Raw genomic sequence first — 21,495 nt, 5'->3', positions numbered from 1 at the left:
AAGAAGTGAAAAAAGAAGTATAGAGAAAACTCACCGTTCTAGATATACGGTGCATCCTAGTAGTGGCAAAGTGTACCAAGATCTCAAAGAACTATACTGGTGGGATAACATGAAAGCAGAGATTGCCCAATTTGTTCAAACATGTCTTACTTGCCAGCAAGTTAAAGCTGAACATCAGAAACTTTCAATATTGCTACAGCCTCTAGAGATATCGGAGTGGAAATAGGAGTACATTACCATGGATTTTGTGTCAGGTTTGCCACGAATTCAAAAAGGTCATGATGTGGTTTGGGTGATAGTAGATCGATTGTCAAAGTCGGCACATTTCTTTCCATTTAACATGAAGTATTTTTTGGAAAAACTTATTAAACTCTACATGGATGAGATTGTGAGATTGCATGGAATATCGGTAAGTATAGTATCTGATAGAGATCCTCAATTTGTATCCCGACTCTAGCAAAAGTTACAAGAGCTTTTAGGGATTAAGCTGAATTATAGCACAACTTATCATCCTCAAACAGATGGACAATCGAAGAGAATCATTCAAACTCTTGAGGATATATTGAGATCATGTATCGTGAATTTTGAGAAAATTGGGGACAACATATGACATTGGTTGAGTTTGCCTATAACAGCAATTATCATGTTTCTATCAAAATGGCACCGTATGAAGTGCTTTATGGATGAAAGTGTCATTCACCAATTTATTAGGATGATGTAGGAGAGAGAAAAGCTTTGAATCCAGCAGCAATACCATTGGTTGAGGAAGCATACGACAAAGTAAATCTAATCCGTCAGAAACTTCAAACAGCCCAAAGTCGACAAAAAAGTTATGCAGACTATCGAATAAAGGATTTGGAATTCGAAATTGGCGACAAGGTATTTTTTAAGGTCACTCCTTTGAAAGGAAGTATCAAGATAGGCAAAGGAAAGAAATTAAAATCGAGATACATAGGGCCTTTCTCTCTAACGGATAGGAAAAGTGGTATATCGATTGGAATTACCAATGAGCTTGTCCCGGATTCACGGTATTTTTCATGTGTCCTTGCTCCAGAAATATCACCCAGATCCAACCCATATACTTCAACTGGAAGATGCTGAAGTTGACGAGTCTCTAACCTATAAAGAGCGACCTGTTCAACTCTTGAATCGAAAAGTGAAAGAACTCAGGAACAAGCGAATTCCTTTGGTTAAGGTGCTGTGAAAAAAATCATGATATAGAAGAAGTAACTTGGGAATTGGAAGATGATATGCGAAAGAAATACCCCCAGTTATTTGTGAGTAAAGGTACGAATTTCGAAATCGAAATTCTTTTAAGGAGGAGAGAGTGTGAGGACCCAAAAATTATTTTTATATTTTCTCTTCGTTTTGAATAAGTTAGATGATATTTTCTTTTACTTCAATTTATTTCCTTAATTTCTTATATACATTCATAGTTTGAATCAAGATTTTTATCGTTTTCTTTCTATGATTTTGTGCATGTGAAATTTTGTAGTGCATTATGGTAGTGTGACTGACTAGTGAGGTGTGTGCACTAAATTTGGTGGACAAGAATGGGTGTGGTGTAAGAGAGATTATGTGACTAGAACTGTTAAGAGTGAATTAGAGAAACACAAGATGGATTGGCTAGTAGAGACACAAGAGAGACAAAGAGATAGGCTTGAAACCTAACTGCGCCAAGTGTCAATGATCCAGCTTCCATTGACTAAGACTTTCCTTTAGTCGTTATCTTTCCTTTTTAACCAAAAATTCCTTTCTTTTTTCTTCATTATGGCTGAAACTAGGGAGAGCAAAAGAGAGAAAAGAAAACTCCAACTTCCATCTTGATTCTTTGCTTGATTTAGTGAGAAAACCAACAAGAAACCCTAATCTAATCTGTGGATCGTCACGACAAGGAGGAAGTGAGCTTGTGGTGAAATTTTTGGGGAAAGAAAACTCTTGTTTTGTATTTTCCTCTTAGGGTTGAAGGTATCATACTAAGAAACTTTCCTTCTCTCTCTTATCTTGCCTTTTAATGAATATATGATTTGATTATGAAAGATTTTGAGGAAGATTTCATGGTTTTATTGAGTTGATTGAATTTTCCAGCCTTGATATGTATTTTTTAGCTTCGATATGAGATTTTTCGGCTTTTGTTTCAAATTTCCAGTTTTAGGTTCAAATTTTCAGCCTTGATGTAGTCAAGGTTGAGCTATGGATATGTCGAAATTTCATAACTTTTGTGGCCTAGAACTTGTACCACATGTACACTATAATATGTTATTTTTGTGAGAACCCGAAAATTTTCTTATTTTCTAGCCATTATTTTAATTCCATGCATACATTTTCTATACTTTCCTTTATTATATTAATTTTCTAGCTATTTTTATAAGAGAATTAAGTTTTCAAGACATTTTTCCGGTATAAGTTAGTTCATTTGACATTAGTAGTGTATATTGGACATGGGACTCGCTAGTGCGGTATGTGCGATAAATTTTTTACAACTAGTTGGAGTTTTGTGTTAAGGGATATTATTTTACCAGGTGTTAGGAGATAATTAGAGGTTAGCTAGGTAATTAACCTTTGGTAAGCAAGAGGATGAGATTAAACATTCAAGGTGCCAAGTGTCGCGACCCGATTAGAAGTTGGACTTGACCAAAGGTTTCTTAACTTTCTTAAAACCAATTTTGACCAAGCTTTCCTCACTTTCCATCCCCTCTTGGCCGAACCTTGTAGAGAAAAAACAAGAGAAAATCCTTCAACTTCCACTTCAATTTCTTGCTCAAATCTTGACTTCCAACCGATTAAATTGCAAACTACTTCATAAAAGTGCTAACTAAGGAGATTTCAAGTTGTTGGTTGAGTGATTTTGGAAGGGAAAGCTCCAAGCTTCTAGCTTTCTTGGAGGAACAAGGTAACCTTGGCTAGAATTTTCCTCTACTTCAATTAATTGTCAATTAGTAGTTTAGAGTTGTGAGTTTTGTAGTTTTATGGGGGAAAATTTCATGGAGAAAGTGATGACTTGGGAAATTTCAGATTTTTGGTGAATTTTCTGGTCTTATTTGATGCTTGAGCAATTGCCGTGGAATGATAGCTTTGTTATGTGTAAAATGAAGCTTTGATATGCTAGTTTTGGTTGCTAAAGGAAAATTCAAGCTTGTGTGGTTAAATTTCCAGCTTTAAAGAGGAATCTGTCCTATTTCTGACCTGTACATTCGAGTATGGTAGAGGCTGAATCAGGTCTAGTTCAAAACATGAAAGTTGTAGGGAATGGAGTTATATAGCTTCGTACAAAATTTCAGCTCAATCGGAGTACTGTGACATGTGAAATGACAAAAGTACCCCTGACTGCCAAATGCTTTATCGCGCAGGCAGTGTTCTGTTTTCTCTAAGATTGCACATTTTGACCTTTAAAATGAATGAATTGGCTGTTGATATCTTCATAAGACTTTAGGTCTATGTCTTAGCTTTGAAACGGCATAAAGTGTACCCCAATCCGATGAGTGTAGCTTCAGTTGTGACTATAATGCTATAAGACGTCCAATCTGTTGTTTAGCTATTTGTCTTTAAAACTTGTTTCCGGTCGCATTGTTAGACTTGTCTTGTAATTGGATGACATTGAGCCTAGTCAAAGAGCTATTGTGTTAAGTTTACTTATGTGTTGACTTGGGCTAAGTTGAGGAAAAAAAATGAAGCCATAAATGGCTGGAAAATAGCGAAATACAAAGGGCATGCTGTCCAAAATTTTTGGGCTACTTGATTCCTTCAAGTTTGGGTCGATGTGGTGATAAACTTTCTTAAGATGCTTGGTATATCTATAAGTTTTACTTAGATGTTGAATTTTGATTGAAATGGAAGGATTTGCATTGGTATTTTCCTCCAAGTAATTGGCTGAAATTTCTGTTTATTGGTCAAGTGATAGCGAAGTCTATTACCTTGTGTTTTCTAACCTTTTCATGATTTGGTTTTGGCCAAAACTTGTTCCAAACATTGGTTAAACCTTTGTGCTTGAATTTGAGTGAAAACTGTTTCGATTAGGAGGTGAACAAGCTCATGATTTCACTTGTGTCATGGCTGCGAAAATTCTGGTTTGAAAGGCAAATTTGTCTCTTGTTACCTTTGAGTCTTAAAGCCTTAAAATCACTTGTGTCATGATTTCACTTGTTGCCTGGTTACCTTGTTATCTTGTTACCTTTAGCACCCTGTTACTAACTATGACATACGACTCGTAACACTTTGCCTGTGAATGAAAGTAGTTCATTGGATAGGCATACGACTCGTAATCGAGTTTCAATGGTTTTCCTTGGTTGTTCTAGGACGTGCCGGTGATCAAAGGCATCCTTTGGAAGGAAACTTTTGAAGTTATACTTGTTTGAACTGGTGAGTATACCACTCCAATGATTCGTTGCTAACTGGTTTATCTGTACTTGAAACTTGTGACTTGAATGCCTGTACCATCTGTTTATCTGTATGAGACAAGTGTACTTTATCACACTCGTTCTCTGACCTGTGTGACTCGTTTACTATATAAACTTGAATCTGTTACCTGTGCCTGATGTGATGTCATTTGGAACTTGTATCCATCGACCTCCCTGTGCCTGTAAAATCTGAGCTCAACTTCATGGGGAGTTAATTGAATCGAGCCAGCAAGGGCTTGGTCGAGGAAAATTGACAATCCATAGGGCCTATTCCTGGGGAATCTTTGGGTATTGGAGACTCTGGATTTCCGGTATACTAGAGTATTACCATCTCTGTTCCTGTTGAGGCGTTCGGACCCAGTAAGGGGTATGTTTGGTGGATGGGATTTGGTGTAAAGTCGGGTCTATGGTCATGTTTGTTCTTCAAACATTGACGGAGAGTCAACGCGTGTAGATCAAGTACTGCAACGAAAATTTGGCTCTTGAGAGCCACCTTTATCCTTTTATTTGAGGTGTTTGTTCAATTCCTTAGTTGATATGTATATTTGCCTCCAAAGTGAGTTCCATGATTCTGGACTGCTTGTACTTGTGGTACCTCATTGAGTTTCTAGCTCACCCCCTTCCCGTTATCTTTGTTTTCCTTACAGGGTTCAATGTTTTGGAAACCATGATTTTTGAAAGAAAGAGTCGAGCTAGTGGTAGACATTCTTTTGTTTACGCTCCTCTGTAATAGTAAACCCTAGGTGTACTTTGATACCTTATGACTATTCTGGCTTGTATTTCAAGTTAACTTGTTGAAAACTCCAATGTATATATTTATGCAAGTGCATGGTTACGTATATTAATTGAAATGCATGATTCGCCGGCTATGTGTACTTTTCTTGTATCCGTTGGAAAGAATCGAAGTTCGGTTGCGCGTTCGGTAGGGTTTACGTATGTTTCAGATCAGTAGTCCTGGCGAGAGTTGGGCAGGCGGTCCATCGAACCCTTTGGTTCACCTTAGGGGGAAGTGGGGTCGTCACAATTTTGATTGGTAGTGACTTGTCATGGAACTAGAGTTGGAAATTGGAGGTTTAACTTGAGGCATTTAGGAGTTAGGTTGCTAGAATTTTTCTTTTGTTGGTCAAATGAGCGAGAGTGAGAGTTGAGGCATAAATATAAGATGATTTGGACTTGCTTTGCTCGAAATTACTTGAGAACACCTTGATTGTTGCATATAAGTTGGATTTTGCCAGAACCAAGTGTTTTTCAAAGGGTTTTGTCATTTCTCTTCAAAAAGTCATGCATATACTTCATATATGTGTTTGCTTGAGACACATATTCCGTATGGAAGTTCATGACTATTTTTATATAGTATTCGTTTAATGTTACAAGTTAAAAGTGCACATTCTGAAACCCTATCCTAGAAGTTTGATAGCTTCTTATTATATGATCATTGATCGCAGCTTTCAAGTGTGGTCAGGAGGCAGACCCTGAGCTTGACATTTCTAAACCTTAATTGGTTGATGAGTGTCTCCAATTGCATGGTCGAACTTGCCATTTGAATGCAACACTCTCTTGTTGTAATTAGACAATGCTTGACTTGCTTGGTTTGGGTGAGTGTGTACTTTATCGCATTTGCCTTAACTTGACTAAAGTACTATATAATGTTTACAAGTGAATTGATATGCATGTAAATGACTTAAAAGTAACTGCCTGGTGTTCCAAACCCTTATTGATTAGTTGGTCGAATCGAGCCAACAAGGACTTGGTTGAGAAGATTGACGAACCATAGGTACTGTTTACAGTTTATTTCACTATTTGCCGCTTCTCCATTGTTTATTGTTTAATCCACTAGATACGGTCCACTGGATTCGATATACTCGAGTATTACCAGCGCTATTATCTTTGGAGTTCGTGTGAGATTTTGAAAAAAAATTAAATTATTTTCTCGTTTTGCATGCATTAAATAATATTTAGACTTACTCTAGTTTAAATCCTTTAATTTCTAAGGTATTTTTGTGGTTGAGTTAAATTTTAATTGTTTGCTTTTATATTGTGGTGCGTGTTTAGTTATAGTACATTTTGGTAGTGTGACTCACTAGTAAGTGTGTATTAAATTTAGTGGATGAATGGATGTTATATACCAAGGAATATATGCCTAGAAGTGTTAAAAGTGAGCTAGAGGAACACCACATAGATGAGTGATTAGAAACCAAGAAGAAAAATCAAGAGATAAGCATTAGTCAAAGTAGTGCCACGTGTCTCGTTTTCATTTAGTCTTGGAGCACTTAAGTCTTCATCTTTATCATTTCATTTGGAGCACAAAAACCCTTCATTCTTTCTTTAAGGTGGCCGAACCTCAAGAGAAGCAAGACCAAGAGAGAAAACTCCATTTTCCTTTGATTTCCTTCACCAAATCTTGAGAGATTTCTTCCAATTGCCAAAATCTATTCCGATTAACTTCGCATCTAAGGTGATAGCAAGCTAAGGGTGGAGTGTTTTGAGAAGAAAAGGGTTTGCTTTGCTTGTTTTCAAGGTGTTGGAAGGTATAATCATTAGAAGCTCCTTTTGTTCTTTAAATATTGTCGGGTAATGTGATTTTGATTGATTTTATGGAGATTCTTACGATTTTAGAGTTGGGATGATAAATTTCAGCTTTATTGATATTTTCCAGATTTTATATAAGTTATTTCATCTTTGCTTTGGCATTTATATGATTAGTAGAAGCTAGTTTAGTGTTAAGGTGGAATTTCTAGCTTTTAATCACAATTAGTGATGGTTATATGCAAATTTTAGCTTAAGAAGTGTAATTTCAGTTCTGCCCTGTTTTTGGAATCAACTTGGGCTCCAAATTTCTCCATGTTTTACACTGAATCAACTTTTGTACAAAACATGAAAGTTATAGGGATTTGAGTTAACTTTCTACCTGAAAAGTTTCAGATCATTTGGATTATTTTAGCTTATGATTTGGCCAGAGCACTTTTGACTGCGCAAAAACTCTAATTTTCCTGACCTTTTTTTCATGTGCTTCTGACAGTCCATTTTTTACCCTAAAAATGCGAGAACTGGGTGTCAATATCTTTATAGGAAATTTCGGTCTATGTCTTAGTTTCGAAAAGCCATAAACTTTGCCTTAATCTGATAAGTGTAGCTTCAGTTGTGATCAAAACACCAAAGGATGGCAAAGCTACCATCTTCATTGTTTTTCGTTGTCTTTCTCTTGTTTTCCGTTTCCTTGGTCTGACTGAACATGTACTTTGTGATGCCCCCACTTCTCCTTAAGGCGAACCAAAGGGTATCCGCGGGACGCCTGCCCAGCTCTCGCCAAGACTCGGTACAATTCCCGTTCAAGTTTAATATAATAGTTTCTAGAATGACAAGACAAAGTAAAGAAGTGCGGAAAACTTCTGTAAATATTATCCTTTCTTACACCACAAGTTCAAGATACATAAGTTACCCAATCCTTACATACGGATTCTCAAAAGATACATCAATTCCCAAAATATACAGCAGCCACAAGTCTAGTCAATTACATTTGAAACCCTAATACAGAAGTACATCAAAAGGGTTCCACCAAGTTTCACTCCGTCCATTCCTGTTAAGGAAAACAAATCTACGGGGTGAGCAATCGCTCGTGAGGCTAAGAACACACATGCAAGCACATTGTCCAAGTAATAATCCCAATTAACGAGTAAACAATAATATTCAAGTAAATGATAATTCGAGCCAGAAATAAAACAAAAACAATTCAAGGATATAGGAGCTCTCAGGATCTATTTTCCACTTGCACGATCAAGAACCTCCACGAGTTGACACTCCGTCAATCGAGTAGGTTATAATCCGTAGAACTTCACTTATCATGTCCCCGTTCACCATTACATACCCCTGCACCGGGCCCGCCTGTCATTTGTTTGAGGCAATACTACTCGAGTATGCTAAGCAAGACCTCTCACTACTTCGAGCTTACGTGTTCTCATGGTTCACCAAGGAGTCCGACCAAGCCCATGTCGGCTCGAGTCCAAGGTTGGCCAGTGAGAGCTGGGCGTCCCCCATGTTCATTTGTGAGTCGAGGAGATTCACTCCAGCGACGTATGCAGCCATAGCATACCATTTCATTTCATTCAAGCATTCAATATATCTCAAGCATTCAATTCATTCAATCAAGTCATTCATGATTCATTCATTTCAAATGATAACGAGTGCGGTAAAGTACACACTTGACTCCATTTTCAAAATCTCTAATCATCTATAACAGTTAAGCATGTATCAAGTACTCATACACTTGACACTCACCAAGTAATCAAGAAGCAAGTACAAGCGTTTGTTTTAGGCATCTCCCGTTAGATCCTCTTGAAGGTCCTCTTGAGTGCCTGAACAATTAATAATGAACTATCACTTATAAACCCCAATTCTCAAGGAAGATTGCACACTTGTACAATCTAAGAAAATTTCACGAAAATGAGCCTTAATTACTCGTAAATCGAGACTCAAAAATGGGGTTTTAAAACACAAGTGAAATCTGAATTTCATCTTTGAAATCAAGTGTAAAACGGTCTAGAAATATTGAAGGAAAATAAAGAGTTCGCAACCCTCAATTTCCTTTAAGTTCGGAAATTTTAGATTTGTCGAGCGATCTTTGAAAAATCGTATCTCACTCTTTGTAAGTCCAAAATTGGAAAACTTGGTACCGTTGGAAACTAATTTCAAAGTACTAAAAGTTTCTAGAAGACACTTTTCCTTGATTCGAAATAGAAGACATTCAAATTTTGGTTTCAAGTTGCTGTCTTGGCTATCCAGACAGTTTTGGGGTTGGTTTTTGGCCAACTTTGAAAATTCGGTAAAATTCACACAACGTGAATTAGCCTTTCAAGTTTAAAACTCAATTAGAGTTATAATCAAAGTTTAAGACACAACAAGTGGAACAGGAATCAAAGTTTTGAGCACCAAAATACAGCGGCTCAAAGTTACTGAAATTTTCTCATTAAACAGGGATTTTCCAGATTTGAAGCATGAACTTTGAGACTTTAGTTGGGCATCGAAAAGGATTCAGAAGGGCACCAAATTTGGCAGTATTACTCTACTATATAAGGGTTATTCCTCTGTCAAATTTCGCATAAAAATTCATACAGGAATTCAATTAACAAAACTATTAAAGTTCCACAATTTGCTAAGGCAAATCTGCCTTGCACTTTCGTTTTTCTTTTCTCAAACATTTTGTCAATGAAAATTCCTCTAACATGATTCATTTATGAAGAAAAAGTCTAGGAAACATCCCAAAATACGTTTGGTAGGTGATTAACACCAAGGATTTCGAATAACAAGTCCCAAATCAAGATTAGCTATAAATCAGTCCAGAATTAGGGTTTTCTTTCACAAAGACAGCTCTGAAATCTGGCCACAACTCACTCAATTCAACTTAGAATTGAGCATGATCAGTGGCACTGAAAACTACATTCATAAGACTACAATTTCTCAGAAGGAATCATTTTAAAATTCTTTCCACAACTAGCTCATATTTGAGCATCAAGTCGCAGCTCAAAACAGGGCTTCCAATACAGATGAGAAACAGAATAGGCAACTTTCCAAGGTTGGTATGGCTCACTCAGGTGGAATCAAGGCTGAATTTTATACCGCTGGAAAACTGGAAATGTCTAGTTTCTAATGCCGCAAACGGCACTCGATTTTGACATCGGAGGAAAGAGTTATAACTGAAACAAAATCACCGCCAGAGAGGCACTGGTTACGTTTCCAGTTTTGCTACATTTTCGAAATCTCAACTTTTTGCCAATCAAATTGGATGATTTTTAGTGAAAACTTTCCACACAACCTATACAACATATCTATATCAAAATCATGTCAATTTAACCACAAAAAATTGCAACAACAGGTGCGGCAAAGCAGGGGCAGAACCGGCACCTCAACATGCAACCCCTCATTTGATTTCCTTTTCACTTTTAACACTTAGCTCTACTAAATTAACACTTAATCAACACAATTAACATCCAATCTCATCAAATCAGATCATCAAAGCCATTGTGGGATTTCATAGAGCCTACTCACAAGATTTTCAGCAATATAAAGCTACCCATATGAATCTATGAGCTCACAAGTGCAATACAACTTATATAAACCAAGATTCAAGAGGTTGATCATCATTTACCTCCTTAGATGGCTAGAGCAGAAATTTTCGGTCACCTTAAGCCCAAGAAAACCATGGAAATGCAGCTCTTCTCCTAGGTTAAGATGATCACCAAGTAATTTGCAAGTTGTGGTTAAATTTTGAAGTGATTTGGGCAAGAGATTGAAGAGAGAGAAGGTGAAGAAATTCTGGTCTTGTTCTCCTTGTGAGGTTCGGCTGCTTGAGTGTATGTGAGGGAGGGAAATCTGATGTTATTGGCTTCTAAAGGAAGCTTAAAATATGTGGCCCAAAATTACTCCAAATCCACTAAGAAAATAATGCGCGTGCGCGCGCGTTTCGTGCTCGTTTCCTCTCGGGTTTGTTTCACTTGTGCCCTAAACCTTTAATGCACTTCCATTAATACTATTATTATTCACTCTTAATAGTCTAAAAATAAGGGTCTAATATCCCTCAAATAATTGCGCGCGCGAAAACGGTTACTTCCGATTTGTGCGCGATAATGCGAAATTTCTAAGGAATTCTTATAACGATAGTATAACTATCTAGTACTTGAGGATTTAAACATAAAAATAACTATTTTAAGACTAATGTATAAGTCTTCAATATCCAAGCTCGTTGTACCCTTGAATCAATTATTATCTCCAAACGCGCATACACTATTCTCACTAAACGAGCTTTTATAAATTAAATTGGGTAACAAGTCATTTTAAAAATACATGTAAGCCATGGTTCCATGTAATTGGGTCTAAAAAGGTTGGAATAAAATATTCAAAATAAACGGCCAATTAAATATTTAAATGAGCTCGTAATAGGAATTTAAAATAAGAAAATTTGCGAGTCCTCACATCCTCTCCCCCTTAAGAGAATTTCGTCCTCGAAATTAAACCTTGAATTGTGAATACGTTTGGATATTTTCCTCGCATTTCTTCTTCAACTTCCCAGGTTGCCTCCTCTAGTCCATGGTTCCTCCAAAGAACTTTTACCAATGGAATCCGCTTGTTCCTCAGTTCTTTCACCTTACTATCTAAAAGCTTCACTGGTTTCTCCTCATAGGTCAGCGCCTCATCAATTTCAATACTTTTCGGTTGCAAGATATGGGAAGGGTTTGGATGGTATTTCTTAAGCATGGACACATGAAACACATTATAAATCAGAGACAAGCTCGGTGGCAGTTCCAACTTATACGCTACATTTCCCACGCGTTGAATAACCTTATAAGGTCCTACAAATCTCGGTTGTAACTTCTTTCCTTTTCTAGACATCGAACTTGTTTTCAGAGGTGTAATCTTAAGAAATACTAGATCTCCAACAACAAATTCTAAGTCCTTCCTCCGATTATCTGCGTAACTCTTTTGACGGTTTTGTGCGGTCTGAATCCTCTGGCGCACCAATTTCACTTTTTCATTCGCCTCCTCAATCCAAGGTATTGTAGTTGGGTCTAACATTTTTCGTTCACCTATTTCATCCCAACAAATCGAAGACCTACATTTCCGACCATAGAGTGCTTCATACAGAGTCATTTGAATAGAAGAGTGGAAGCTATTATTATAGGCAAATTCCACCAGTGTCAAAAATTTATTCTAACTCTCCCCAAAATCTAACACACAAGTTCTCAACATATCCTCAAGAGTTTGAATCGTCCTTTCAGACTGTCCATCGGTCTGGGGATGGTATGTGGTACTGAAGTTCAATTTAGTTCCCAACACCTCTTGCATCTTTTGCCAAAATTTCGAAACGAATCTAGGGTCTCTATCGGACACAATACTTACGAGTATACCATGTAACCTGATAATCTCATCCAAGTATAATCTAGCTAACCTCTCCAATGGGTATTTCATATTAATCGGTAGGAAATGAGCCGATTTAGTCAATCTATCCACTATTACCCAAATAGCATCATGACCTCTTTGTGTCCTAGGTAACCCTGATACAAAATCCATAGTGATGTTTTTCCACTTCCATTCGAGTATTTCCAAAGGTTGTAAAAATCCTGATGGTTTCTGATGTTCAGCTTTTACCTGTTGACAAATCAAACAGGTTTGGACAAATTGAGCAATCTCCTTTTTCATGCTCTCCCACCAATACAAACTCTTCAGGTTCTGGTACATTTTATTTCCTCCAGGATGTACCGCAAACTTCGATCGGTGTGCCTCTTCCAAGATTTCCTTCTTAAGCTTTTCATCCTTTGGCACTACTATCCAATTCTGAAACCTCAATACGCCCGCCATTCATTCCCAAGTTAAAATCTGGCTTTTCTTCCTTCTTGACTCTTTCCAACCACTTTTGCACTTCAGTGTCCTTCTCCTGGGTTTCTTTAATACGTTCCAACAAAGTAGAATTCACTGTGATATTTCCAAGAATTACTTTTCTCGGTTCCAGTCGAGGATTCCAAAAACTAACTTCCTCTAATAAGAGTAATTCCTTAATCATCAATCCGGCCAATTGCACTTGATGACTCAAGGCATCGGCCACTACGTTAGCCTTTCCTAGATGGTACTTTATCGTGCAATCATAGTTTTCCAAAAATTCCATCCACCTATGCTGTCTCAAGTTTAGCTCCTTTTGAGAAAATAAGTACTTAAGGCTTTTGTGATCAGTAAAAACCTCAAATGTTACTCCATATAGGTAATGCCTCCATTTCTTTAAATCAAACACTACAGCTGCCAATTCCAAATCATGAGTCGGGTAGTTTCCTTCATGTGGTTTCAACTTCCTAGAGTCATACGCTATCACTTTCTCATTTTGCATTAAAACACATCCCAAACCTTCCTTAGAAGCATCTGTGTAGACTACAAAGCTATCTTTTCCATTCGGTAGAGCTAACACAGGCGCTCTTGTCAAACGTCTCTTCAATTCCTGAAAACTCTCTTCACACTTAGAACTCCATATAAACTTTTCACTTTTCTTGGTCAACTCAGTCATGGGTCCAGCAATTTTAGAAAAATCCTTAATGAATCTCCGGTAATACCCTACTAACCCTATAAAATTTTGAACCACAGTAGGATTTTTCGGTTGTTTCCATTTTGAAACGGCTTCAACTTTAGCTGGATCCACTTTATTTCCATTCTTAGAAATTATGTGACCGAAGAATGTCACTTCTTTCAACCAAAACTTACACTTGCTAAACTTAGCGTACAAATGGTGTTCCCTGAAGGTTTGTAAAACAATTCTCAAGTGTTTCTCGTGATCCTCCACATTCTTAGAGTACACCAAAATATCATCAATAAATACCACCACAAATTGATCTAGATAAGGCTTAAAAATCCTGTGCATCAAATCCATAAAAGTAGCAGGTGCATTCGTTAACCCGAACGGCATCACGGCAAATTCAAAGTGTCCGTACCTCGAGTTAAAAGCAGTCTTGGGTATATTCTTCTCCAAAATCCTCAATTGATAATAACCCTGTTTCAAATCCAATTTCGAGAATACTGCCGCCCCTTGCAATTGGTCAAATAATTCATCAATGTGGGGCAATGGGTACTTATTCTTAATAGTAACATCATTTAGGTCTCTGTAGTCTATACACAGCCTCAAACTCCCATCTTTCTTCTTAACAAATAAGACCGGGGCTCCCCATGGTGAATCACTTTCCTTTATAAAACCTCTTTCCAACAAGTCCTGCAATTGCAGTTTCAACTCTTTTAGTTCAACTGGAGCCATTCTACATGGCGTCTTAAAGATAGGTGCTACTCCCGGAGTTACATCAATCTTAAAAGTTATTTCCCTTTCCGGAGGTAAAGACTCTAACTCTTCAGGAAAAATATCTGACTAATCATTCACTACAGGCATGTCCTCCAAATTCACTTTATCACTAGGAGTGTTGATTAGAAAAGCCAGGTATCCCTGAGCACCCTTACTGTGACAGCCCCACCTCCCCCTAAGGCGAACCAGAGGGTTCGGCGGGCCGCCTGCCCGGCTCTCGCCGGGACTCAGTCGTTCACTACGGTCCTCAAATGAATTGCAATATAAATCTCAAATATACATCACATGGTCCACAAATATACATCCAAGTCTCCAATAATTACATGTCACAATTGCAGCGGAAACAATTTCCAACTATACATAAAATGATTCCAAATCCAAATTGTACAACATAAAGGCCATCCATTCACGTGAACAAGCACAACAAGTCCTGCCTTCGCCTTGAGCCCTGTGGAGGGGAATAAAATATTTTTGGGGTGAGCTAGAAGCTCAACGAGTAACTAGAAAATCAGTAATCGAATCGGTTTAACAATATTTCTTTTCAGTGATGTCATAAATCACATGATAAGTCCAGAAATGATTACAGCATTTACAAAACATTAAATATGGAGTATCAATAATTCAAGAAACATGTACAATGGAAAGCGATAGTAACATTCATGAAAAGGATACGTTCATTTTTTATAAATAATCCCTCGTTCATCTTTTTATTCGTTCATCTTTTTTTTTTTTCCGGACGTTGGCCGGTCTCTACAAATCCGGACGTAGCCGGACTACAAGGTAATACTCGAGTATACCAAATTCACCCAGGGTCACCATATCGCCCGACCGAGTCCGCTTTTGGCTCGAGTTGATCGGTAACGAAGGGCAGTGGCCAGTTCAGCCAAACGGCTTACATTCATGCGCAACTAGCATTTAATCATTAATCATTGAAAATTTCATATTTATTTAGGTCGAGTGCGATAAAATACACACTCGCCTAAAAAACTCGTTTTAACAATCATTGAAAGCACTTAACACATTATCAATCAATAATAACAAGCCAATAAATCAAGGAATACAGCAACAAGGAACACTCATATGCAAGCACGCATGATATGCAAGAAAACAGTTCAAAAGTAACTTTGGAAACAGTTTAAAGGTAAATAATGCAAGAAAACGGTTCAAAAGTAACTGTGGAAACAGTTCCAAAAGTAAATAATGCAGGAAACGGTTCATAAATAACTTTAGAAATAGTTTGAGGTCACTCACCTCTATGGCTCAGAAACCATCCATCATATATCATTGCCTTGCTTAACTCCAAGTCTTAAATCACAAACTCAATGCAAACAAGTTCCTTCAAAGTTCGGACAGCACTTCCCCTGAATTTGCTTACTTTTCCAGCCATCAAGGCTTCATTATTTCCTCAGCCAGTCCCAAAGTCACACAAATAAGTTCATTCAATAACCGTTCAATAAGCTCCAAGTAGTACGAATACAATTCAAGCTAGGGAAAAGTCCGGAAATGAAAGTTAAGCTCAAAACCAGAAAAACAGTTTTGACGTCATTTTGCGGTAATGGTACCAAAGGCACTACAATTGTCGGATGAAGGTGCAAGACCCACCGTTTCGAAGCTAAGAGACAGGGCTAAAATATTACAGAAGGTCACTCAACCCAGTTTCGAGTGTAACCAGGTCAAAAATGCAAGATACTACACCAAAAAGGTAAAACAGATTCACCAAAACGTATTCTAGCGGAAACATCATAACTCAGGCTCTCCAGGTCCAAATCCAGAAATTCCAAAACCAGATGAAATATAAAAAACAGGGCTAAATTTCATCAGAAGGCTTTAACAACCAATTTGGAATCAATTCCAGCCAAAACAACCAATTACAGGCGCAATTCTTACATTCGGGTAAAACCAGAACAGCAATAGTAATTTCGACTTATCTCATTCTACACTACTCCGATTGACCTGAAATTTTGTAGGCACCTATAAAATGTCATTCCCTACAACTTTCATGTTTTAAGACAAGGCCAATTCAGCTTCTATCTAGGACCTAAAGTTTCAGACAGAATGCTCCCTCAAGAACCCTAGTTTTCTGAAATTTCTTCCAAACCAGAAATTTGTTGCAATTAATCACTTTTCCCACCTCCTTAAGTCATTATAGACCATTTCCAGTCATCATAGATAGCCACACAATCATGCTTATATTAAAACAGAAAAATCCCCAAAAATAATAAAACTTCATCACTTCAACCACAAATCAAGAAGTAATCCATAATATTGCATCTCATACCACCACCAATCATGAATTGAACATCATTAGAGGAAGGAGAGTGGTTCTTCACAACTCACCTTAGCCATACAAGAGATAGAGCAACAAATCACCTTAGCTTTCCAAACAACTCCACAAAACACCTCAAGACCACTTAGCAAAGAGATTTTATGGAATGATTTGGAGTTTTATTGGTTGGATTTGAAGATTGAGCAAGAAATAGAAGGAAGAAATTAAGAGCTTTTCTTTCTTTTCCTTTGAGAGAGAACCGGCTATGAAGCTTTAGAAATAAGGATGATTTTTGGCAATTTTTTGATTTATTTGGTAAAGTAGTGAATAGTGTAGTCAAAGTCCAAGACTTAATCTTATGGTGACACTTGTCACCTTTAGGTTTAAAACTTATCTTTTTGTCTCTCCAATACAAATATCTTAACACCTTGTAAAATAATATCACTTTCCAACAAGTTGTCAAAAATATATTGCGTTTACCGCACTTGCGGGTCCCACGTTCAAAATACGCTCTTAATTTCTCAAAAACTAACCGATACTAGAAAAATCATTTTAAAACTATCTTTGCTCATAAACTTTATCTGGGGAATTTTTCTAATAAAGAAAATGTAGAAAAGGCAGGCGATTAAAAAAATAAAACCTAGAAAATTAGAAAATTTCCGGGTTCTCACACTTATACTTTTCGGGGCGTCACAAACTCCCCTCCTTAAAAGAATGTCGTCCTCGACATTCCCTCTTGTACCAATCAAGTCAAGACATCCCGCAAAAATCACTAATATTTCAGACCAAACCCACAGTCCGGCATCCTAAACGTCAAGCCTAGGATACACTACAGAGATCTGAAGCCTAAGCTCTGATACCAACTATGACAGCCCCACCTCCCCCTAAGGCGAACCAGAGGGTTCGGCGGGCCGCCTGCTCGGCTCTCGCCGGGACTCAGTAATTCACTACGGTCCTCAAATGAATTGCAATGTAAATCTCAAATATACATCACATGGTCCACAAATATACATCCAAGTCTCCAATAATTACATGTCACAATTGCAGCGGAAACAATTCCCAACTATACATAAAATGATTCCAAATCCAAATTGTACAACATAAAGGCCATCCATTCACGTGAACAAGCACAACAAGTCCTGCCTTCGCCTTGAGCCCTGTGGAGGGGAATAAAATATTTTTGGGGTGAGCTAGAAGCTCAACGAGTAACCAGAAAATCAGTAATCAAATCGGTTTAACAATATTTCTTTTCAGTGATGTCATAAATCACATGATAAGTCCAGAAATGATTACAGTATTTACAAAACATTAAATATGGAGTATCAATAATTCAAGAAATATGTACAATGGAAAGCGATAGTAACATTCATGAAAAGGATACGTTCATTTTTTATAAATAATCCCTCGTTCATCTTTTTTTTTTTTCCGGACGTTGGCCGGTCTCCACCCATCCGGACGTAGCCGGACTACAAGGTAATACTCGAGTGTACCAAATTCACCCAGGGTCACCATATCGCCCGACCGAGTCCGCTTCTGACTCGAGTCGATCGGTAACGAAGGGCAGTGGCCAGTTCAGCCAAACGGCTTACATTCATGCGCAACTAGCATTTAATCATTAATCATTGAAAATTTCATATTTATTTAGGTCGAGTGCGATAAAATACACACTCGCCTAAAAAACTCGTTTTAACAATCATTGAAAGCACTTAACACATTATCAATCAATAATAACAAGCCAATAAATCAAGGAATACAGCAACAAGGAACACTCATATGCAAGCACGCATGATATGCAAGAAAACAGTTCAAAAGTAACTTTGGAAACAGTTTAAAGGTAAATAATGCAAGAAAACGGTTCAAAAGTAACTGTGGAAACAGTTCCAAAAGTAAATAATGCAGGAAACGGTTCATAAATAACTTTAGAAATAGTTTGAGGTCACTCACCTCTATGGCTCAGAAACCATCCATCATATATCATTGCCTTGCTCAACTCCAAGTCTTAAATCACAAACTCAATGCAAACAAGTTCCTTCAAAGTTCGGACAGCACTTCCCCTGAATTTGCTTACTTTTCCAGCCATCAAGGCTTCATTATTTCCTCAGCCAGTCCCAAAGTCACACAAATAAGTTCATTCAATAACCGTTCAATAAGCTCCAAGTAGTACGAATACAATTCAAGCTAGGGAAAAGTCCGGAAATGAAAGTTAAGCTCAAAGCCAGAAAAACAGTTTTGACGTCATTTTGCGGTAATGGTACCAAAGGCACTACAATTGTCGGATGAAGGTGAAAGACCCACCGTTTCGAAGCTAAGAGACGGGGTTAAAATATTACAGAAGGTTACTCAACCCAGTTTCGAGTGTAACCAGGTCAAAAATGCAAGATACTACACCAAAAAGGTAAAACAGATTCACCAAAACGTATTCTAGCGGAAACATCATAACTCAGGCTCTCCAAGTCCAAATCCAGAAATTCCAAAACCAGATGAAATCTAAAAAACAGGGCTAAATTTCATCAGAAGGCCTCAACAACCAATTTGGAATCAATTCCAGCCAAAACAACCAATTACAGGCGCAATTCTTACATTCGGGTAAAACCAGAACAGCAATAGTAATTTCGACTTATCTCATTCTACACTATTCCGATTGACCTGAAATTTTGTAGGCATCTATAAAATGTCATTCCCTACAACTTTCATGTTTTAAGCCAAGGCCAATTCTGTGAGGACTCGTAAAAACTATTATTTTATGCCTAATTTATGGCTTAATAAATTATTTAATTGGATTTTTGCTTCGAGGAATATTTTCTAGTCTTATTAGACCTAAATACATGGAAATATAACTTCGTTATATTTTTAAAGTGACTCGTTCTAAAAATTAATTTCCTGGAGTACGTTTTGTAAAAATAGTGAATAGTACTTGGAGATTTTATCCGCGTAGTAACACAATAAGCTTGGAATATTGGAGACTTGTACTATGGTCCTAAAATAGGTAATCTTATGAGTAAATACTCAAGTGATAGTTAGTAGTGCAATCGTTATAAGAATTTCTTGGAAGTTTCGCGTTATAGCGTTAAAATTGACGGTACGCGTTTTCACACGCGCGACTTTATTTGAGGGACTTTAGACCCTTATATCGGGACAATTAAGAGTGAATAATACTTATATGAATATAAATGTATTGGAGGTTCAGTGCACTAGTGAACCAAACGCGCGAGAAAATCGAGCCCTAATCGCGCCAAACACACCCTAATAAGAGTTGACTTTGGAGTGATTGTGCACCACCCATTTAATCTTCTCTTGGAAGCTAAATTTTGATCACACTTCACTCCTTCTTCCTCCCAAGACAGCCGGCCAACATCTCTCTCTCTCTCACACTCTTGCTTCACAAATTTTTTCACTAAATCAACCCAAAACCTCAACCAATCTTCACCAAACTTGAAGATCATCTAGCATACTACTTGGAGGTTGGATTTAGCTAGCAAAAAGGGCTGCATTTTCACGGTTTCTTGGAGCTCTAGAGGGCCGAAAATTTCTGGGTTAAAGCACTAAGGAGGTATAACTTCATCTTGCACTTTAAACTTGGATTATGATGGTAGAAATGCATCTTTAAGCTATTGCATGTGGTTGGGTGGCTTGGTATGGTTGTAAAATGTTCTAGTGGGCTCTTTGTATTCCCACACTTGGGTTGTTGTTGCTGATTTGAGGATCAATGTTGGATTTAATGGTAGTTTAATGGTTATAATGATGGATTTATGGAGTGTTATTGTTGGAAACTCAAGTAGAGGTCATGACCAGAAATTTCCGAATCTGCCCCTGTTTTGTTCGGCCATGATAAGGCCCATTTTTGGTGATTTATTGGCATGAACCTGATGTTTATATGCTATTTTATATGTGTAGAAATTTTCGTTGGAAAACATTAACGTTTGGATGGGCAAACGAATTTATTCGTGAACTAGGCAAGCTGGAAAGTTATTTTCGGGTAACCCTGTCCAGCGGTAGTATTTTGACCATAACTCTGTCCTCGGGTGTCAAAATCGAGTTCCGTCGGTGGCGTTTGAAACTAGACATTCCTAGCTTTAATTTGAGATAACATGCACGTTCTGATTCTTTGTGAGTGAGCAGAACCAAATGTTTTAAGGCAGCTGTCCTGTCTCTCGGATTTGCTGGAATGGCTTGTAGAGGCAGCAACTTGAGGCTCAATTTTGAGCTGGTTGCTTGCCGAATTTCAGAACATTTCCTTCTGTGAACTTTTAGTCCCGTGAATGTATTTTCTAACGCCATAAAAAATGCCTCATTCCGAGTTAAATTGATTGATTTGCCACTAAAACAAGAGGACTGCCCTGTTTTGGAAAAACGTAGTATTTGGACTGATTTGGGGCAAAACTTGGGAATGATTTTATTAATTGAAGTTCTTGATGCTCATCACTTACCAAAGGTATCATGGATGTATCTTAGACCTTTATTTCACCAATGAACCATGGTTGGATAGTTTTCTTGGTTAAACGATTTGAAATTGGGAAATGAAAGTCACAAGGCAGATTGCCTTAGAATTTTTCCTGAACTTTGGATGAGTAGTTAACTACCTTTCCGAGGGCATTTTTCCCTGAAATTTGATAGAGAAATACCTTGTATATAGGAGTAAAATACTGCCAATTTTGGTACCAATTCAAGTTCGTTTCGACACCGAATTAAATTGCTAGTGTTGGAGGTTCAAAACTGGAAATTCTTCTTCAGTCTTGAATCTTCCTCAACTTTGAGCTACCGTATCTCGGTACTCGAAACTCCGATTCTTGATCCGCTTGTTTTGTTATAAACCTAACTTGTAACTCTAATTGAGTTACAAATTTCAGAGGCCGGTTTGCAACGTGTGAATCATGCCGAATTTCCAAATTTGGCCGAAATCCAACTTAATTCTGCCTTGTACGCCGAACCTGTACCTTCAAGCTCATTTTTGAGTACTTTCCACTTAGATTCATGGAAAGGTGTCTTCTAAGAAATTTTAACACTTTCCA

The 21,495-nt window shown here is 37.6% G+C and overlaps 1 protein-coding gene across 1 annotated transcript; it reads left to right on the top strand.

The window, feature by feature from the left end:
* The first annotated feature begins 238 nt into the window (after window positions 1-238).
* On the top strand, window positions 239-1,204 carry LOC140021258 (uncharacterized). Its single transcript, XM_072072024.1, has 3 exons — window positions 239-409; window positions 712-879; window positions 1,055-1,204. The coding sequence occupies exons 1-3, from the start codon at window positions 239-241 to the stop codon at window positions 1,202-1,204; spliced, it is 489 nt and encodes a 162-aa protein (XP_071928125.1).
* The last annotated feature ends 20,291 nt before the right edge of the window (window positions 1,205-21,495 follow it).

The sequence above is a fragment of the Coffea arabica genome, chromosome 11e (assembly GCF_036785885.1).
Source record: "Coffea arabica cultivar ET-39 chromosome 11e, Coffea Arabica ET-39 HiFi, whole genome shotgun sequence".
NCBI lineage: Eukaryota > Viridiplantae > Streptophyta > Magnoliopsida > Gentianales > Rubiaceae > Coffea > Coffea arabica.
Note: the sequence above shows the minus strand (reverse complement) of the source record. Positions and strands in the feature narration are given on the sequence as shown.